We start from the raw sequence: 22,068 nt of genomic DNA, 5'->3' as shown, positions 1-22,068 counted from the left end.
AGTTTCAGATTGCACACGTGGTTAGCAGTGGACAGAGCCTGCATGCCCTGGCTCAGAGATCCCAAGGTAGGATAATAAAAAGAGTTTCAGTGCTCACTGTTACTGAGTTTTTTATGTGTTGATTATAAGCTGTGACCATTACTGTAGTGGCAGAAGCAGCAAATACCAGAGGGCACCTGTCAGTGCCACTTTTTGGTATGATGCTGTTACTGCTTTCGAAAAATCATGAAGTGCAGCACAATATAAGAGTAGTCATTGCCTTAATTGCAAACGTGAAGCGTAATTACCTTATTTAATTCTAGCTTATCACATCAAAGCCCTTACTAGTCTTTGCACACAAGCTGGGAAGATGTGTAGTGCCTATGCCTGAAAATATTCTGTCCTTGTCTAGGAAGAAGAATTCCACAATGACATAAAGGGTTTACTAATAACCCCCTCTCCCCCAATCAAAATATCCAGAAGGTAAGTAGTACATCAATAATTTTTACTGCTTTTATAGCTAGTAATGAACCATCATAAGGTCAAGAGTAAAGAGCTTAGTTCTGAAAGGGTCTGAGTACTTCAGCTCCATATCTCAAATGTATTTCTGCACCTCAGCACTACCATGGGTATGTGAATAAGGTCACTGAAATGAGTTTTGAGTGGTGGATTTTAATTGGATTACATAAAATATGTCTAGCATCAATTGTCGATACCAATCATGAAGTCTTTGCTTAAATTCAGGAGAAAAAAAAGTGGGGGGTTTGTTTCAAAATACATAATGTAAAGATGCATTGGGCAACCAGTATATTTGTAGAGAATGAAGAGTAACACCACAGAGAAAGTTAAAGAAACTTGAAGAAAGAGAAGGAATAGAAAGACAGAAAGGAATGGAGGGAGAGAAACTAGCAAAGTCTTTTGTGCTAGACAGACCACTGTATTGGGTCATGCCGAATGGCCAGAACAACAGCATTTCACGGTTAGTTGTACTGACAACTTTAAAGAGTAGATCTGTTACAGAATCCACAACACAAGCTTGTAAACGGTCGTGCTAGAGGAAGCTGTATATTGCAAGAGCCCATGGAGATGCACCAGTGCAAATTCATAGAAATTAGCTTTACAATGCAGAGAATAGAATCTGAGTATTTTCTTCCAAGATACTATAATATACTACCAACTGCAAAATAATGTACCGCTCTATTGCTGCATTCTTAGACAATTTTTTAAAGATTACATCTTAGGATCACTCCATATTATTCTTCAAGTCTGCTTCTGTGAGCTTTGTTAAAAAACCAAAAAAACACAATACACTTCATATATTGTTAAACTGTTCTCAGGAGAACATTAAAATTTCCAGCCAATATAGTTTCTCAGTTAGTGACAGCTTTTTATTAAGTATTTTCCCCTCTCTTCTGGTAATACCTGCTCTTCAATACACATTGCTGAAATTTGTGTATTTGACTAGCATGATGTTCCTTTTACTGCCTTCTTTATAATTACATACTCCTTACACTTGCTATAGCACATATAAATGTTTATACTTCCACACATCAAGTTCTCTTTTTATGACCTACAGGTGATGCTTTCAAAGGTGCTTTGTGGTCTCAGAGTGAAATCTTGACTCCATTAAAGTGAAGAGAAGCACAGGTGTTGATCAAAATAGAATGCTATGTTCTGACCTTTCGAGGTGCACAAACAGTATGGATTCATAAGGAGTGACTTTCTAAGGGCTTTGGAAGACAGGCATCTCAAGGGATTTCTGGATAATTAAAAGCTGAAATATCTGCTGCCTGCAGAGGGCGTGTTTCAAGGGCTGGAAACATCCAATAATTTTCTTTTCCAATAATTCTCTTTTAGGAGGATGTGTCTCACATGAAAATATGTATGAAGCATTTCTGATTTGCTGCATCATAAACTATGTAACATATATTATTGAAATGTCTTTTGTAAAGCTCTCATTAATTCCCCCAGCTTTGTCTTAGCCTTTCTGTGGTCTGGTTAGAACTGTTCCCACGTAGAAGTTTATGCCTGAGTATCACACAAGATGAAGGTCATACATAAAATTCTACCTTGATATAGAAGAGTTGCCAATCTGCTGGAAATTCCAAACACACATGTCCAGAGCTTATAAAAGCAAACTGTATAGGTCAGATTCTCATACTTGGATTATTTCAAGTCAGACTGTGCCAGAGCATATAAAAGTAGACAGCCCAGCTTAGATTTGGATTTCAGTGTGAGCACCATACAAGAAAATCCTGATGGGAAAAAGAGAAGAGTCATTTTCCTGCAGAGTTTATCAGTTTAGTTTTTCAGATCTGGAAAACACGTTTTAAAGAGGCAGTATATTTTGGTTGTATCAGATGTGATATTTTAAAAAATTTGTCTTGTTGATTTCTTTTTTTTTTTGCTACCAATACTCTTTTAAGTCTATGCACATTTCAGTAGACTACCAGAAGGAAAACCTGCTTACCTTTTAGTGCCTTTGCTAACTATGAATCTGGCTTATTATTTGCATGTTTATCTTATCTCATGCACTAAATATTAAGTTCTGCAAATGGTATGTAGGCTCTGAGCCACAGCAGGAGAATGACGGGATTTTGCAAGTGAGGTTCTAGACACCAAACTGCAGACTGCTGAGTTATATGCCTTCTGAAATGGAAAGATGCATTAAAAGACTGCCTAATGTTTGTCTAGATATGCTACATCCTGCTTTTCATCAAATAAAGTAAACGGAGTTGAAAAAGTCATCACATAGAAACCCAACAAAATTGACCTAATATGCTTTTCTTTTTCCTTTGGCAGAACTTACAACATAGATCTGGCCGTCATTGGGGGTTTCCATTCATGCCTACAATGTTTTCCGTAGCATGGCCTCTCAGTGAAGTGGAAGGCATATGACAATTTGGCTTTTTGGCTATGGCATGCCAGCATGGCATCCCTCAATCAAACCACTGAGTGACGTGCCTTTCTTGTACTGCCTGGCATGCAGTATGTAATACGTCAAAACACAATGCTGCCCCTTCTGTATTGTGTATTATCAGATTCTTTTCTGTTGTATTGTTTTCTTCCACAAGCTATTAAATATAATGGAAGAAATTTTATATTTAGATTGGCCACAGGCATTGAGTAAATGCTTTTGCTTATTTAACAATGTGCTCACAGTGGGCATGTTCTGTGCTCCAGTAAAGCCCTCTGCATGAAATCACCCATGGGAAATAGCCCTGAGCATGGTGGAACCTGGAAAGCTTAGCTTCAAGCAGGGGAATTCTTGAATTACATCCTGCTGGCATATTTACTTCTGTGTCCCCTCAATGCCTGCCATTCCTAGCTGTCGCACTGGCCCCTGGAGACGAATGGAAATTGTCAGGCTGAAGTGGAACAGCACTTTGGTTGTTCTAGTTATGTCAAGGTGTAGGCCAAGTCAGTCATGGCTGGCAGAGCCCACAGCTGCTCTAAGTCACTTTTCCACACATTATTCTTTTGTACATGCTTCATATGCTCTGGATAAAACCATGGCTCCCAGCCATTTTCCAGACTCTGCTTATTCCTGGTTTCCATTCTCGAAGAAAGTGACTATGATTTCAGATAAGGTATTTTTGTAAGCAAGATGGGCATGATTCTGCCTTTTGTTTGTTTAGCAGAAGCAAATACTGCATCTGAACTGCACGTCCAACAGAAAGTGTCCCATAGCTACAGCACATTAATTAGTACTCGTCCCTCTGTTTCCATCTCTCATTTAGGTGGCAAATGTACAAAACCCTCTTTTGGATGAAGATTACCTGGGTGGTTCGGTATCCAACAGGACCACTGAGTTTTATTTATTCTGATAAGCTTCTAAAGCAAACTGTTGTCACCAGACACCCAGCTGTGACCCTGTAACCGGGAACCAGTTCCACATAAGAGAGTGTCTGCAATTATCATGTAGGCTGAAAACTCTCCCTTTCAGTCTCATTTCATACCACAGTATTTCTCTTCAGTTACAGGCTCATGTGATGCATGTACCTGTATGCTTTACACGGGTAGTTTTATTACCATAACAAAGAAGCAGCTTAGCATGAATATTGCTGGTTTATGTCCACGGAGATTAGTTTATACCACTTTCTGACACTGCATTTTTACATACAGCAGCGATAGGAAGTTGTCTGGCAGGCATCTTTCAAAGCTGAAACATCAGCTGCGTTCTTTTAGTGACATCACTTTCCATGTTATATCACTTGCTTTTTACTTGAGTCCTTACATTACATGTGCTGTATTGTTGGATCATTCTAAAATGACAGTCTGAGAAAAGCCAGATTTAGTATTTATTCAGTGTGCATTTCACCTAGCAATCTCCATTTTATGCTCAGTTTAATTCTGCCTTTAGGGGCAAAATCAGAACACTATGAACAGCTCTCCTTCTGTACCTAAAATCACAGATAATGACTTTACTAATATTTTTAGCCCCAGCCATTAACAATGCTGCTGAAATCTGCCATTTGCTTTAGTCAGTTTGATTCAGTTCATTGATTTTCCTCTTACTTTTCCTTCTCTGATTTCCCAAACCTTACCTTTCTGATGAAACAGATGTCAACTTGCTATGTCTTATAGTGCTACCAAGTATTACTGCTCGCAGATATGTTCTTGAGTGAGTGCAACCTGACTAAAGCATAGAATAAGGAGTGCCTGCTGTTTTGCAGTCTTCTTGCATGCTCAGAGGTAATCTATTTCAGTTAGGATTTTTAAAATGTATGAGAGATGTCATAAATTCATAAAAGAATTTATTTTACAGATTTCATAGAAGTCATCCTTAAAAATATTGTACCTCAACTCTCCATCTGAACAATGGATAAAATATTTCTTTTCAGAAGATGTTGTGAAGATGCATTCATTAGTGGCATACAGCAGCTGGCTTACAGAAAGCCTGAAGTTTTTCCTGAATCGTGTAGGTTGACCTTGTTATACTCAAGCTTTTGCTATTTCAGAGGGCTGTTGGCTTTCTAAAAATGTTAGAGGTTTAGAAAATACAAACAAATCACTGTAATGCAGCTGTGAATGGGTAACACCACTTTTCTTAAATGTTTAAGATTGTGGCCTTTTCTTAGTTGTACTGGCTTTTCCATGACAGAAGAATTTCCTAGAAAAAGCGTTGCTACACAAGTGAGATGATTATGAATTTCTGAGCCAATATCAGAAGAAAAAGATAAATGCAAATTTAGGTTCTAAGGGATGCAAAAATGATTTTATTGTGGTGTCTCTTAAAGCAGATAAAGCTACTGCATTTTCTCTTTGATGATGAAAGCAAGAGGAAAGAATACCATTGCCACAAAGACACTATGATACGACTCACTGCCCGGGGCTGACTGCAAGTACCCTCACTGTTGATCATAGCATCTGTAGTTCACATGTAAGTCAGTGCCTAGAAACCCTAATGCGCAGAAACTGAAAAAGAGCTGTTTCTCTGGCCATAACAGGACCACTGGAAAGCTGAAATACGAGGACTTTTGCTGTAAGCATGATGCTCATTAATAGAAAAGATTGTGTAAATTGTCATGTGGAACAATTAATTGAAATATAGGGAAAAAACTCACTTGTACCTTTTCCTGTGTGATACAAATCATGTCCCTTACCTCAATCAATGGCTCCAACAAGCAATCCTTGTATACATGAAGTATACAAAAGTTTCTCTGAGCCTTCAGTAAACAAGCCCACTAACATTCTCTGTTTATACAGACAGGAAATGAGCTGCCCCAATTAGAATTTCGTGAGCTCACAAATGTTTCTCTCTAGGAAGATGAGGTAGAAACCATTTCAGAAGGATTAATGTCTAAGCTTTTTGAATTAAAATTGCAACAGGTGTCAATTTTACATGTCTGTTCATGCAACAAATGTGACATTATTAATTTGATTAATGACAGAGTAAAAGATCAATTTTTCTTTTGTTTCAGAGTTCTCTTCTGAAAGTGAAAGGATGTGATTTTCTATGCCATTGTACCTAAACCACCTTCTAGCATTTTCTTAATTGAATTCTGCCTAGGGAGGATATGAGGAACTACATACACAATACAAAAGATTTACAACCTCTCAAAGCAGCAAATTTATTTCCCTGCTACTTTTCAGCGCTGACGGCTACATGGAGCATTTGAACAAGTTCACTGCAACTATGTTGGAAATCTCCATGGTTCACAATGGTTTTTGGCTGACTCCCAAACATTCAGCTTGTGATATTATTGAGCAGGAGGTATGTACTCTGAGGTAGTTATTTAGCTGGAGGTAGATACGGTTGCAGCAGTGATAATAAAGCCAAGGGAGACTGCGGTGAAGCTGGCATCTGAAAGAAAAGCTTTGAGTATTCAATATAGATGGAGAGAGAAAGCCAACTATCAAACCACGGCAACCACTAACTCTCTATCATCTGAAAAACAGCTGTTTTCCTGACTTAAATATTGACTGCTGAGCTGCCTAATAAGAGAAACACATTTGGTCCACAGCTCCCTGTACGAAGGAGAATGGTCAAGCCCGAATTTAGCGAGGAATGGCCTCATTTAGGGCTGGCAGAGGCTAGCTTTGCACAACAGCATAGCTTTGCAGGCATGAGATTTCCCTTCAGGCAGAAAAAAACCATCGCTGGAACTGAGTATTTGCGAGAGGAGTTGCCGGAGCTCTGTAACCCACAGGGAACTTGCCCATAGTCACTTCACCACCGCAACGCTGCCCACGAACGACCAAAGCCGGCGGTGTTGTTCCCTTCTCGCTGGCAGGTCAGCTCTCCAGACGGCCTTAGCTCTGCTCCCGATCCCGGCTGCTCCGCCGCGGATGCTCGCACCGCTCCCGCCGCAGGTCCCGCACGGGCCCCCACCCGCTCCTCCGCTTTGCCAGCCTTGGGCGGGGCTGCCCGGGCCGTGACCGGCGGGAGGGGGCGGCGGCGGGTCCCGCCGGCACCTCTGCCCCCACCAGGGCGGATTAAATGCGTCCACCCGCCCCCGCCGCCCCTGCCCGCCTCGCAGCCTCCCCCTGGCCAGCCCCCAGGGGAGGATGCCGAGCCACAGAGATCTATAAAAAGCCCCCTGGGGCAGGAGGGAAGAAGGGAAGAGAGGAGGGAAGGGGGCACCGCGGTGCCAGAGCTGCCGCGGAGGGTGGGGATCGGGGCGCGGGTGGTATTACCACCACCATCTTCATCATCATGGCCCAGTCTGTGTGGGGCTACGACAGCGACAATGGTGAGTGGGGGCACAGGGCTGCGAGGTGTGCCGGATCTGAGCAGGGGTGACGTTTCCTTGCCTTCCCATCCCTCCCAGGACCCGAGCGCTGGCATGAGAACTACCCCATGGCCAAGGGAGAGAAGCAGTCGCCCATTGAGATCAACAGCAAAGACGTGCAGCATGACAGTTCCCTCGCCCCTTGGCATGCCAGCTACGATCCCGGGGCAGCAAAAACCATCCTGAACAACGGGCGCACCTGCCGGGTTGTCTTCGATGACACTTTTGATCGATCAGGTGGGGCTTGGGTTTGGCTCTTGGGCTTGTTGGGAATTGAGGTTTACAAAGCACTGGGAATCAAAACTCATTCTGTGGTGCCTGGCCTAAGCAGGCTGGCAGAGAAAAGTAATTTGTGTAGATAAAGAAGGTGCTCCTGCAGTTTATTCTTGTGGATCCAGCTGTGTTTAGGTCCACCGCAGGTGAGACAGGGAGCCTGTAGATGCAGGAGCAGCCTTGGGATGCAGACTCAGCTGGAAGGTGAGCTTCTCTTCCGTGGGTCACCTCCTTCAATGTGGACACTGCATCCTTGGGCTTTGTGTAAGGGGAGAGACTGGCACCAGAGGGGTTTAGTGCGTGCTCTGAGGCACTTGTAAACACAGAACTCATTTTCCACCCATTGAGATCTTGAGTTCTTCCATTTGTATGGGAAGTATTAACATCCTTCACAGCCTGGAATAGCTATAAAGCTATGAAAATAGTATTTATGTAAATAGCATGTCATAGCTTCTGGAAAGCTATGAAATGGCTTTGTTATTTAATTGAGAGAAAGCAATCTCGCATCTGTAAGTTAAGTTGTTCAAAACTTTATTCCAGAGCTGTATCAGTGTGTAGCTCTGAATGCAGACAGGCAACAGTAGTCAAAATGAATACTACATTCACAATCGCATATAACAAGAAGACATCTCAAGGGCGTTCAATGCTCATCAGACCTTTATCAAGAAGGAAGGCAATCTAATTAATGGCAAGTGCAGTTACTTTCCATTGTATTTTTCTGCATCTGCTTTGATGGCATTTGTATTGAGATTTTCTTCTTAGTAAGCCATATAATTAAGAAAATATATCTGCAGTACATTGAAAGATCTTGTACAGATCTTTCATATATCTGCAGTACATTGTCTCTCTTATCTTGATGAGCTCATTGTTTCCTTGGACTCCTTTCTTTATCATTACATCTACCTGTTGTTATACTACATCATGCAAATGGAATCTAAGCTATTTAGGACAGGGACCATCTTTTTGTTATGTATTTGTATGGCGCTTTAGTATTTATTACTGCAATTCCTACACAGCGGTCTCAGATGAAACTTTTGTTATAACATGAAATGCTCTTCCACAAGCACTACATAAAATCAATGCCATGCCTCATAGCATGGGTAGCAAATTGATTATGGACCTTTTCACGTGGTGGTTCTGCTCTGTCTTTGCAGCTTCCTAAAGGCTGAAATGTTTAGACAGAGGCTGCTCAAGAACGTCTGCCCAGGGACCTGCATTGGAGAAGGACCCTGATTGGCCAAGCAAAGTGCAGCCCTTCCTCTGAAACATCTCCCCTCCAACACCCTGCCTGCCTCTCCCTTCCCCATCATCTCTTTTTCTCCTCTAGGCACGCAATGTGGACATTCATTCCTTGCTCCTGTTGCTAACTTTCTGCAGACTGCTAAATAGTAGTTTAGGGCCCAAGCTTTTCTATGGGGTCATGTCTGATTGGAATCAAACCCAATGTTTGACAGCTCTGAAAAATGATACAAGAAAGCATTTTTCATAAACATTACCTACATTTGTTGGCTTTTCTGATGGCAGCAGCTGAGGATAAGTAGTAGTCACAGATCTAGTTATAATTAGAAAAAGAAATCTAGCTTGAAGATAGCCTTATTTTGATCTAATCACATGGAAAATATTTAATTTTTAAAAGATTTTTGCTAGAGAGATTTTGCATGCCATTACAAAGTGCTGTTTCCAAGTGCTTTGTGGTATTTAAGCTCTGGAAAGGGCCACTTGTAAGAAGCGACTGCTAAATGAATTCCAGCTCCCATATTGATTTGGTTTGTAAATGTAGGTAGATCACATAAATTCAGCTCCTGAATGTTCCTGCCTCTCACTGATTCCACTGTGAAATGGCAAGGAAATAATTGTGAGGATTTTGGCCTTGGAATCTGTGCCTTATTTTTCCTACATTCAAAAGTGAAACAATGATAATAATAGTGATAATAATGTGAGATGTTTTCCTCAAAATGCTTCTACAGAAGGCTTAATAAATGCTGTATTGAGTTAGTTATGATAATTTATTTGTGGATGAACAAACTCAAAACCTAAGAGGAACTGCACGCCTAAAACTCAACAGGGGACTTTGTTTCTGCCCCCCAGTGGCTGTGACACCTACCAACTAAAAAAAGAAACTGCAAAGTTAACTCCTGCTGTGTATAGGTATTCCAGCACATATGATATCAAGAATTAATTTGAGACTATCGGGCACAAGAGGATTTAAATTTTATTTCAATGTTAACTTTGAACTTCAAAGCTACTGGTAGAAGTTCAAACTTGAATGCTATTTAAACAAGGTCTTTTGGCACTGCCATTGTGAACTGCATTATCAGCTTTCTGTGTAAGGAAACACGTCTCATTCCTGCCTTAGGTAATGAACGAAAAATATATTTGAGAGCTTGTCCTCTAAGCAATCCCTGCTCAAAAGAATTTGCAAACTGGAAGAGCAGGTGTGATGTTTGGAAAGTCAGAGTTGATGTAAACTGTCAGACTGATGCATGGTCAGCATTATTTGTCTAAGAACAGCAGAAGTAATGGTTTCTTAATTTGTTTCATTGGTGGCAATATTAAATTTGGACTATAGCTTTTGCCTGCTCTTAAAACACGCTTGACCTAAACTTTCTTCTTTTCCATCACTTTCAAGAAATATATCCTTTAGGATTGATTTTTTAGGGGCAACAAACTATGCTGTAACCACTGTTTAGTTGTTTGAGCTGTAAAAGGCATGCCAGTCAGGCACTGGAGGGAGGCTTTAAAGCACCTTTGAGTTAATTTTACAGTGCTATCCCCAACCATTTCACAACAGACCATTTCTTGACAAGAATCAGCTGTGAATACCTTCCTTCTCTGTCCACATCAGGAACTATAGTGTGTCCACTTGCCAAGAGAAAAGGGGATTGTTGGGCAGCTGGGGTTTGATTCTGTGCTTGACTCACGAAAGTTTCTGTATTTTTCACATCCAACGGGACTAATTCCTGAGTGATAACAGAATTCAGCCTCAGTCTTGTAGACTGATGAATGTTGTGACCCCTGCTGCAGTTAGCTGGACACTTCTAAAATACGGGTCCCTGCTCAGTAAATGTGTATGTCAGTGTTTTGTATGCTGGTGTTGATGTATATTATCAATTGCAGTGCTGAGAGGTGGGCCGCTCACAGGAGCCTACAGGCTGCGTCAGCTTCACTTGCATTGGGGTTCCTCTGATGATCATGGCTCTGAGCATGTTATAGATGGAGTGAAATATGCAGCAGAGGTAGGACTTGCTTTTATATAGTGTTAACTGGAATTTGACTAATTATGCATCTGAACAAATTAACCTTTCTCCCTTTTGCAAGTATTTAGCTGTGGATTCTTCTCTAAAATCTTTCTATGAAACTAGTGAATATTCGTCAGCGTGCTGTGAGATAACTTGCCAACAAATGCGTCTTTGCGAGTATATACTAACATGGAATTTGCTTCTTCGAGCAAAAGTTTTTGCTGGTATTTTAGGGTGTTTTAAAAATCTTTGAGACAAAACGATCTGTTATTTCCAAATAGGAAAATCTGATTTCTGCTGATGTTTTTTGGCTTTTAGCCATTTCTGGTATAGCTTGAATTATTAAGCTAGTTTCAGAAAGCATTACTAATGAATAGATAAACTCACTAAAAGCACATTTGATAAACTGGCATTCAAAATCAGATCCACCTTAAAACCAATTCAGAATGGTAAAAAGTATTTTCTAGTTTCTGAATATCTGTGCTTTAAAATATCTGTGCTTACTTTTTAGAACTGGAGAGCAGATGTCAGAGGTTTGGGTTTTTTTTAATGTGAACTGGTGCACTGTTGACCAAATTTGCTAAAATTAATGGCTGCTGTAGGCCCTGAAGACTTCTTCAAGTAATAAATATACTTCTGCTAGTGAATTATTAGCAAATGTTACCGCCTTCCTCCGTCTTGCTTGAGAATAAGCTCAAAATATATACTTATGCCCCCAAACTTCTGCAGTAATATTTTTTTGCCTTTCATCTATATCCTCCATGGGCAGACCTCACAGGATTTTACCCACCTATCATAGGAGAAAAATTCAGGCAGATAATTTGCAGGGTTAACATGCACAAAAACTTCGGTGATGATTGTGGACACTGGTTTGTTTTTTTCTCCTATTTCTTAGCCACAGCCAAACTATGTTAGTGTTCTACTTTCTATGGCCGACTAAACAGAAAAATTACTCATCCTCAAGCTTTTTCCTTTGCTTTTGTTTGCAGTGCTTAGATATTTATTTAAATAAGAAGAAAGCCTGGAAAGTATGAAATTTTGCTAGAATGTAACCAAAGGGATCTGGCTGCTTCACCTTTATCCTTAGCAATGATATCCTCAGGATTAAAAAAAAGAATACAATACATTAATTTATATTTAGGGCAAGTTATTTTGTTGTTATTTTAAATAAACATTATGATGGCAGAAAAAAATGTGCATTCAAAATGTGCACCAGACTCCCAGGTTTTTTTCACATGGCTCTGTGTTCCAGATACTGCTTACTCTGAGATTCCACACTGCTGGTTGCAGCTTTTGTAGCTGTTACAGAAGCCAGAGATTTTATGGAAGGAGATGTAAAAAATTGAAATACATGCAGAAAATACGGTATTGTTGAAAAAAAAAGATAAGAAAGAAATGCTAGGTCACTACTCATATATCTACTCAATTCTAGTACAGTGTGCTGAGAGTAGTAAGATCTAAACCAATAATATATGGGTTATATATAACTCAGTGTAAACCCTCAAGCTGACATCTGCATAAGCTGAAGATCTAAAATTCTGCTGGAGATGATGTGCATGTCAGTAAGTGTTTTATACACTGCAGGTGTGCACATTGTGCTTGGGCTAAACTGTTTATAGTTGCATTGTCTGATTTATTTTTTAATGTATTGTGTGGTAAACTCAATTTTCTTTCGTTTATGCTTCAATGAAATGCAAAGAAATGCTTTAAATAAAAAAAATATATTTACTTCCATGTAAGTGCACGGAAACATGGGAACAGCAACAGGAAACAACAGATGGGTTGTTTTTTTTGCTATTTCCATTCCTTTACTTACAGTGTACTGGAAAATTTTTGTGATTTAATTTAAAAGATTGTAAGATTGTGCAGTTAGCAATTTCTTGCATTTATAACTAAGGTTTCATTTATTTTAAGTTACATATGGTGCACTGGAATCCAAAACATGGTAATTTCGCTGGAGCTTTGAAGCAACCTGATGGTGTGGCTGTTGTGGGCATTTTTCTGAAAGTAAGTGGCAAATATTTAATCTTTATATTCTGTATTTTTCATCTTTCCTTAGCGCCAGGGAAAAAGTTCCCATCATTTTTTCCCTGCACTGTATAATTTTACAGCAATACATTCAAAGTGATGTACAAACTGAAGTTGCATATGTCCTTGGCCCCTCCAGGTTCCATGCATTAGCCCCATTCAGAGCTGACTTTTGACACCATTTGTGACACCAGTGGCACAAATCATGGGTGGTATTGAACAAGAGGCACACAGCTTCAAGCCTGGGGCAGTTGCTAACTTTGTCAGTGGTAGCTGGCCAGCTCTTTGCTGTGGCATGTACTGAGTGAGGAGGACAGCCTGCATAGGAAGAGTATTTCTTCCTGCCGTTTGTCTTCTAGCAGGTATTGTATCTGCCTGGCAGCAAGGTTATGTTGACAGATTCCCTTCCTTGGTCTCTTACTGATCTCCACATAAGCTGGGAATCAAAAGAAATTTGACAAACTTGCTCCAAAAAGAAAGAATTGACGATAAAAGAAGTTCACTGAATATTTTTACCTTGGAATACCATAGCTTCACGACAAAATAATGCTGTACTGACATTTGCCAACAGTTTTTTTTTAATAAACTTAACAGAAAGGGAGCAAACATAGATTCAAATCTCCATATGATCTAGGACACTGAGAAACACTAACGGGCAGACAACCTAATGGTGATAAATTATGCAAACTTCAGCTATGTGGCTGTCATTTTACATGCAGGTGGGAATTTCAGCTTCAACACAGCATCAGAGAATAGCCTTCCTTCTATTCTTTTATCACTAGCAAGCTGCATTTGTACAAGCAACAGCAAGTGGATGTAATTAATTTTGCCACAGTGTTCCTGGACAGGCTATATCCAATGTCATTTTAATTCTGTTATACTGTGAGCCAGCCTGACCTTTTCCCTTGTGGTTAATGTAAGCTGAAGGTCAGCACCTGTCCAGATCTCCCGTATGTCCTTCAATCACTCTTCCTTTGTCATTTCTTTTGTTCTGTTTTAGTCTAAAGCTTTATCTTGTAAAACAAAACTTACAGAAGCCCATTATGTTCCTGTTAACCATGCTGAGGTCAGATAAAAGGTGAAGAAGAGTTAGAATCACTCTATCTTCTCTGGCCTTCTTTCACTGTTTCCTGCTAGGTCTTGGACTTAGAAGCCATTGATTTGCTCTGAGTTTGTCATGTTCCATGACTGGGTTTTTGGATATTGCTAAAACAGAGGTTGAATTATCTCTTGAAGAACTGAATATAATCTATTTTGGAACGAAGAACAAGATGTGGCAATAACAGCATATCATATGTATACTGTCTTTACTCATTTGGGATGCAGAGCCATGTCAAAGCTTTTGGAGGTGCTAACCATCATGAACACAAGCAATAAAGTGACCCCATGGCTCAAGGAGGTCATGACATGAATCTCCTCATATGCTTACATCAAGTCTGACCTGACTGCGTATGTACTGCAGAATATTTGAAGTCTTTACAGAAACTCTGGCTTTTCAGACGATCAACACTGTGCTGAGTGCTCATACATCCTAGAATGGTTGTGGGTTGCTTTCAAACCAGGAACCAAGGGCTACACCCTGGAGGGTATACATGATGCTGTCTCACTGCACAGTTTGTTCCTCAGAGAGTGGGAAATAACCTTGTAGAGTCTTACAATGCATTTTTCAATTGTAAAGTCAGTTTTGAGTCTGCTATTCCGGATGTTCTTTTAACACGCACAAGCGCGCACACACAATTTTGTGTTAGTCTGTACTGGATGCTCTGAGAGTACTGCTGCCTAACTTGATAGATGGGATGTACTGAATTTCTTTCAGATTGTGTGGAACATGATGAAAAAATACAGTGCTTGTGCTTTGCATTACAGGTTGGAAATACTCCCAAACCAGAGATGAAGAGAATTCTTGAAGAAATTGATAACATTAAGACCAAGGTATGAAATCCATTTTTGTGATATAATATAGTGTAAAAGCAGCAGAAGCAGAAATCGTAAATTCAGATTAATTCTTTTTAGCAGCATTCTGATACCTAACAGTAGCACCAGAGGTGATACATTAGACTCTGGAGCAGGATACTTCTTTTACATAGACATATAACCCCTCACTTGTATTTACTGAAAAAGCACAATTTTGTTTGTTAAGTTATTTGCAAACTTACATTGAATTTACAGAATAATTTTGCCAGGAAGATATATTTGGAATCTCAATGTTATTCTTTCTACCCGTATTTTGTTAAAGTATGTGTGGAAAAGATTTCATCTCCTCCCATTGCACTTTGTAGGGTAATACTCTGTTTCCACCTAGAGGAAATTCGTCATGATGGGAGAAAGAATTAAGAATAATAGGTTTCCCTTTCCAGAATTGCATCCTAAATGCCAGTAGAGAACTAAGCTTGCTTGTTTAATTCTTGTCATCCTGAGAGGACAAGGAAGTCTCATCACAATCCTGTGGAGATATTCTCTTTAGTATCCCATTTTGTGGAAAAGAAAAACTTTTCTGGAAATGTTGTCTGGTGTCTGCTATTCTCCCTTGTCTGGTGATAATCAGCTTCAGCTCTAACATGTTCAGGATCCAGCACCCTTGCAGGAAGTATATTATTTTTTCTACATTACATGTAACAGTGCCAACAAAAAGATTGAGTGGTAACATGATTAGAGCATGATTTGGGGAGGAGAGAGATGCAGATAGAGGAGAACACTGTAATGAGTCTAGGATAAATATCTGACCACTGTTCTATGGGATAAAAAGGTATCAGTACCTGCAGTGCCACAGCCTTTAACTTTCATCCCAGGTTATCCAAAATAAAATCAAATTTCAATAATTCCAGAATAGAAAAAAAATTAACAATTAATTTGCTTTTGCCCCACACAAATCCATTTGTAATTTATTTTCATTTATTAGTGGGATCAAAATGCCAGTTATTATGAATTGCAGGGCAAATGCTTGACAGGAAGAAAAGAGATTTATCTCTTGCATGAATCTTGAGATTTAATTATTCTTTATAGGAAGATATTGATGACTTTTAAGATGCACATCCCTAAAGTTACTGCAGAGAATTGCTTTTTTGTTTCCGTAAGGGGAAAGAGGCTCCTTTTCTGCACTTTGATCCTTCAATTCTTTTCCCCAAATCTCGGGACTACTGGACCTACCACGGTTCATTCACTACGCCTCCCTGTGAAGAGTGCATCACTTGGATTCTCCTGAGGGAGCCTATTGAAGTCAGCCCAGACCAGGTAAACTCAAGATAGTTCTGTTACTTTACCTTTTCCAGTTTTCAACAGCATCTGAGTATGTGATTGTGATAATTTGAAGCCCTACGTTACTTTGCATTTTTTGATAAGGAAACCTTTATCTGAGGACTGTGAGAATCTGCCTGTAGAACAGACTGTTGAACCATGCTGTAAAATTGACCTCTCAGGCTCTCTTCCTAGATACCTCCTGTAGTGGCTTCAGCAGGAGTGTTTTTGGGATCCTGAAAACCTGTGTACAGGAATTGCCCCTGAGCCACAAAATGCAGCCATCACAGCAGTCTCAGTTCATTCTCTGTGTCGGCATTGAGTGGCAAGTGAAACCAACAGTTGGTTTCCCACTTTAAGAAATTGCTAGTCCAGATCTTGACTTTCTAAAAGCCATCAGTGAGAAGGATCAAACTAGATAGAACATCTAAACTTGGATATTAGTACGAATTAATGTACTAGTTCTATTACATAGTGGCTTTCTGTTGGTTGGATGTTCGTATTCAAAGAGTAGTGGTCAATGGCTCAAAGTCCAGATGGAGATCCATGACAAGTGCTGTCCCTCAAGGATCTGTACTGGGACCGGTGCTGTTCAATATCTTTATCAATTATATTGACAGCAAGATTGAGTGCACCCTCAGCAAGTTTGAAGATGACACCAAGCTGAGTGGTGTGGTTGCCACACTGGAAAGACGGGATGTCATCCAGGGGGACTTGGACAGACTGGACAAGTGGGCCTGTGGGATCCTCATGAGGTTCAACAAGGCCAAGTGCAAAGTCCTACACCTGGATCGGGACAATCCTTGTTTTCAGTACATGATGGGGGATGATGTGATTGAGAGAAGCCCTGCAGAGAAGGACTTGGGGGTGCTGGTTGATGAGAAGCTCCACATGAGCTGGCAATGTGCGCTCACAGCCCAGAAGGCCAACCATACCCTGGGCTACATCAAAAGAAGTGTGTTCAGCAGGTCGAGGGAAGTGATTCTGCCCCTCTATTCCTCTCTTGTGAGACCTCATCTGGAATACTGTGCCCAGTTCTGGAATCCTCAACGTTAGAAGGATATAGAGCTGTTGGAATATGTCCAGAGGAGGGCTACAAAGATGATCAGAGGGCTGGAGCACCTTCCATACAAGGACAGGCTGAGAGAGTTGAGTTTGTTCAGCCTGGAGAAGAGAAGACTCTGAGGAGATCTTATATGGACCTTCCAGTACCTGAAAGGGCCTACAGGAAAGCTGAAGAGGGGCTATTCATAAAGGCTTGTAGTGATAGGATGAGGGAGAATGGGTATAAACTGGAGAGGGGCAGATTTAAACTGGACGTTAGGAGGAATTTCTTCACCATGAGAGTGGTGAGACACTGGAACAGGTTGCCCAGGGAAGCTGTGGATGCCCCATCCCTGAAGATGTTTAAGGCCAGGTTGGATGGGGCCTTGGGCAGCCCAATTTAGTGGGATGTCGCTGCCCATGGCAGGGAGGTTGCAACTAGATGATCTTTAAGTTCCCTTCCAACCCAACCTATTCTATGATTCTATTCTATTCACATAGCTCAAATGAGCATTTGCACAGGAAAACAGACAGAGAGACAATCTGGATAAGGTGACCTTCTTTTTAGTTCTTGTGTTAAAACTTTTTGATTATTTATACTATTTTCTGCTCCTGCAGTACAAGTCAGAATATAGCCTTTTACTATTTTGGCTATTTTCAGAAGAGATTTGTTTTGCATTCTGATGCAAGGTTAATAATTAAAGTAATATTGATATTAAATTAATTTTGAGAACAACAGCTACATGCTGAATTAATGACTGAATTTAACAACCCAGTTGTTGCTTCCTGCCTTACAGAACAAAGTATGAACTTTTGCAGAACACCTTTTTTTGTCAGACTACCTTGCATAGACTTAGATGTGCATCTTCCTTCACAGATAGCCATATTTTCACAAATTATTTGACTGCAATCCAGCTCCAGCAGGGTCAGAGGAGGCCCCTAGGCTTTTTCCACTTTTGAGTATGGGTCAGGGAAAAATCCAAAAGAAGCCTAGGCAGGGGGCAGATGATACATTGTTCTGTGCATTAAGACTGTAAAGCTCCACAGAAACAGTGTTCGCTATTGGGCTGCAGTGACTCTACCAATAATTTCTGTTGGTGTGCTTGTCTTATGTAAGAAAATGCCTTTTCTGTCTCAGAGTTTGTTCTAGGCATCAAGGTCCATGCTGATTTCAGGTGAATTCACACAGCCGCTTTAATTTTTCTTCCTTGCAGATGGCGAAGCTCCGTAGCCTTTCCAAGAATGATGAGAACGAACCTGCGAACCCACTTGTTGATAACTGGCGTCCACCTCAGCCTCTGAAGGGCAGGGTAGTGAGAGCCTCTTTCAAGTGAAGTCTCAAGTCTCACTCTGCCGAACCTGAGTGCGATAATCCCTGCCTCCCAAAGTGTAGCTAGTTTTTGCTGTCTACTGCTTTTCCTCTGGTTCCAGAACTGTTTTTCTCAGCTTGAAATTCTGAGTGGTAAAACCAAATCTGATTTTGAAAGCAGAAAAAATACTGTCTGCAAATACTAACCTTAATAAGGAAATGTGAGATATATGTGATTCTTGACTACAAATGGCCCAGCATTTGTGATAGTGTCACTTCTCTGCCGTGTCGTCTCAGAAGAAAAATGGGCTCAGTTTCAATATTTAAAATGAATTTCAAATAAAATGTAATAAAGGCAGAAAAATGAACCAGTAGTTCAGGAATGCAAAAATCACAGTGGGTCAACGGTATATGAGCAGGAGGTTAAATGCCTGCTCCTACAGCATCTCTAGTAGTGACCTTTCTCAGATATCCCACCTCCAGCATGCACAGCCAAAGAATAAGTTCCTCTTTAACATGTCAGAGTTTTCTTTCCCTCTCTTGTTCATAGTTTGTTATCCAAGATTAGGTTAGTATTCTGAGCATACAATCAGGCATACTCAGCTTCTGTGTATGAAGAAGAAAAGACACCTTGCTGTCATATCAGCATTTGCTGTCTTGCTGCTGCCCGTTGATCCTCTTCTCTACCTGTAGAGTGCTGCTGGTATCTGATTGCCTTGTGTTTAGAAAAGAAACTTTAGAACTGCTGAGGGGGAAGTGCCTTTCTTCTGCTGCTCTGACTATGTTACCTCCCAGGATGATGGACTTTCAATTTGTTGCTCTGCCTCAGTTTTATTTTTGACATCTTAGTCTGCATATTAATGATTTCATCTATTAGGGATTTTGCTGCGTATGTAGAGGGTCTTTGTGGATGACTCATATGTGTCATTTGTCTTCCCCACTTCTGAAAAATCCAGGTTAAGTCACCTAAGTGTTCATTTATTGTGTCTGTGTGTAGTTAAAGACTCTAAGTGGAGTCTGTTTAGCTCTGTTACTTTCTGGGGAGATGCATCAGCTCGCACATATAATCTGAGCAAGGAGTCACTGGCAGACAGAAACTTCTAAATCATTTTCTCCTGTCCTTCATAGTGTAAACTTTATCTATTTCAGCATGCTTCCTAGACAGCACAACACAAGTACCATCTAGGTTCAACCCCTATGCAGACTATGTGAGTAAAGATCTGCTATGTTATATTTACTGCCAGGTAAAGTAAATCATTATAAAGTAGTGTATATATAGGAGATTGGGTGGTCATAGGTGGTGCACAAATCCTTCAACAAATTAAACTTCTGGATTCTCTGTATTCTTCTATTTCCTCCATTCTTCTGGAGATGATGCCACAAACATGCTCACAGCAATGTTTATGAGGGATATGTCGAAGTCTGAAAAGAGCAAGGTTACGTATAGCTAGAATAGGTATTTCCCAGTTTTCCTTCACTATTTCACTTCTCACCTTTACTGTAAAAGTCGTGCTCTAACAGGAAAATAATGGTTGGCCAACACTGGACAAATTCTGATGTTACTACCAGTGCAATTCAGTGAGAAATCAGGAAGGAAACTGAGGGCAGAGTTTGATCCTTTGTAATAATTTTGAAATGTTCAAAGAATTGCTGAATTTCTATTGAAAATTACTATTTCATTTTATTAGCAGCACATTTTGCTTAGTATAAAACAGTTTCATTTGAAAATAGAAACAAGCTCATGGTAGCAGAAATTAATAGAATCCTGTTTACAAACATTTTGGCATTGGCTTAATCTTATCAGAAGATCAGCTTTTGATATTACCAGTGTACCACTTGCAACTTGATTTTAAGAGTCTCTTAGATCTTCTTTAAACTCCTGAATCTGTACATCTTTTCAACACATTAAAATATTTCTGCAGAAAGCTCATAAGCAACATTTTTTACTACTGTGCCATGTCTTATATGTAACATTTCTTCTCATATTCATATGCAGTTTATCATGGTGTTGAGAAAATTTCAACACAAATGAGATGAGAGTTTGAGTCTTTCTACCTAAAAGCCATTGACTGTGATGTTTTAATCTCTTGTTACTGTGGCAATGAAACAGGATTAGTTGCCTGCATTTAAAATAATAGCTTTTGTGTCTTCAGAGAACCAATAAATAGACTTAAATAAAAAATGGATTTCTAGTTTTATTTATAATGCTGTGTGATGATTGAAAGTACCAAGAATTTAGTAGAACACCTTACTGCTCTCTTCTTTGATAAATATGCTTGTAATACAAGGGTGGACAGACACTCTAGTAGTTGCCTTTTTAGCTGTGGGAGTTTACTTGACTATCTCATCCTTGTTTGCATGTATTCAATCAAATAGATCCTCAAAAATATAAGACATCAGGACAGTATCACTTGTTCTCTGTTTTCAGGTACAGAAAAACTGTTTATTTCTTGCCTGGACACAAACATTCTCTTAGATCTTCCCCAGATTCATAGAATCATGTATGATCTTGCATATCTGTAAATTAGATCTGAATTTCAGTTTCTTGTAAGAAGCACATGGATCATTTTGCTGAAGTGTTACATCATTCTGAACTTTCCTGATTAATTAATCCTTTTTAAGCCTATGAATTAATCTTGTTAAAGTGAATCAACACTCTAATTGCCCAATAAAATCAGATTCTGAGTGCACTTCACTTTATTTGCATGTTTCCTCTGCTGCTAATTGAAAGGCAGAATAAGCAGAAGTTCATCAACTACTGACATAGTTGGTTCCAGTAGTAAACACATGCTTTGTATGTTGGCACAAAGGAAAATAAAGTCCAAAATTTATATTATTCCCTCAAGCATTGCTCTGATTCCATTCTGTCTTCAAACTATTATTACTACCCAAAAGCATCAACATCATTGCAAATACTCTTTACACTTATTTTGCTTAAAGTATAAAGCATATGTAGTTTTGTTCCACTGCCTTTTTTGCTTTAAATAGTGTAGCTTAGTATTGATTACCTTGGTACCAAACTTAAGAATATGTGAACTCTAATCTTGCTGCCTCATCTATCTTAAACAGAGAAAAAAGCCTCTGGGCATTGATGAAGTGAAAAAAAAGTAAAAATTACCATAATCAGTGTGGAGCACCAAATCCTTGACTAATGTATGTAATGTGTATATTAATTGCAGCAGTGCAGGCAGACGATTGAAATGAATCACCACCTATTAGGTTTTGAGTGAAATCTCCCAGCTGCCCACACCTCACAAGAGCAATTACTAGAAAATAAAAAGCTTATTCCTGCGATTTCGAAGTTTCCCACCACCTGTGGCCATCTTTCAGTTGGGTGCAAATTCGTAACGGAATTGTGAACGGCTGATTTGACCTTCAGCATACAATCAGCCTGTGGTTATGCATTTCTGCTACAAAATGAAAAGAATATATATTGTCCTTAACATATCTCAAAGAAAGACTCTCCTGCATCTGCATGTTGGTGTTTATCTGCTAAGTAATCAGAGTTAAAGAATGTTCATGTTGTTGGCAAGTTTAGCAAAATGAAACAATACTTATTTCTCCCTGAGGCGCTTTGTCCCGTGCCTCAGCAAAGGAATCAGCTATAAAATATGTGTTCCACCTCATCTATCTGCCTTTCATCTCACTGAATTCTGGCATTTATCTTTGTCAATATTGTAGCACAAAGTATGTATTCAGGAATCATCTTATTTCCAAACCCAAGAAT

At 39.8% G+C, this 22,068-nt stretch overlaps 1 protein-coding gene across 1 annotated transcript; it reads left to right on the top strand.

Moving 5' to 3' along the window:
- The first annotated feature begins 7,016 nt into the window (after positions 1-7,016).
- LOC104056762 (carbonic anhydrase 3) lies at positions 7,017-21,167 on the top strand. The gene is made up of 7 exons (XM_009558047.2): positions 7,017-7,175; positions 7,254-7,451; positions 10,605-10,723; positions 12,641-12,733; positions 14,621-14,686; positions 15,830-15,985; positions 18,247-21,167. Exons 1-7 carry the CDS (start codon positions 7,139-7,141, stop codon positions 18,364-18,366), a joined length of 789 nt encoding a protein of 262 aa, XP_009556342.1. The 5' UTR covers positions 7,017-7,138; the 3' UTR covers positions 18,367-21,167.
- The last annotated feature ends 901 nt before the right edge of the window (positions 21,168-22,068 follow it).

Source organism: Cuculus canorus, chromosome 2 (assembly GCF_017976375.1).
Source record: "Cuculus canorus isolate bCucCan1 chromosome 2, bCucCan1.pri, whole genome shotgun sequence".
NCBI lineage: Eukaryota > Metazoa > Chordata > Aves > Cuculiformes > Cuculidae > Cuculus > Cuculus canorus.
This window is presented reverse-complemented; position numbering and strand designations above follow the sequence as displayed.

Excerpts from the sequence above, each read along its gene's own strand:
- LOC104056762 (XM_009558047.2), top strand. The coding sequence starts at position 7,139 with ATGGCCCAGTCTGTGTGGGGCTACGACAGCGACAATG. Across the intron at positions 7,176-7,253 it reads GGGCTACGACAGCGACAATG|GACCCGAGCGCTGGCATGAG; the intron begins GTGAGTGGGGGC and ends CATCCCTCCCAG. Across the intron at positions 15,986-18,246 it reads TTGAAGTCAGCCCAGACCAG|ATGGCGAAGCTCCGTAGCCT; the intron begins GTAAACTCAAGA and ends TCTTCCTTGCAG.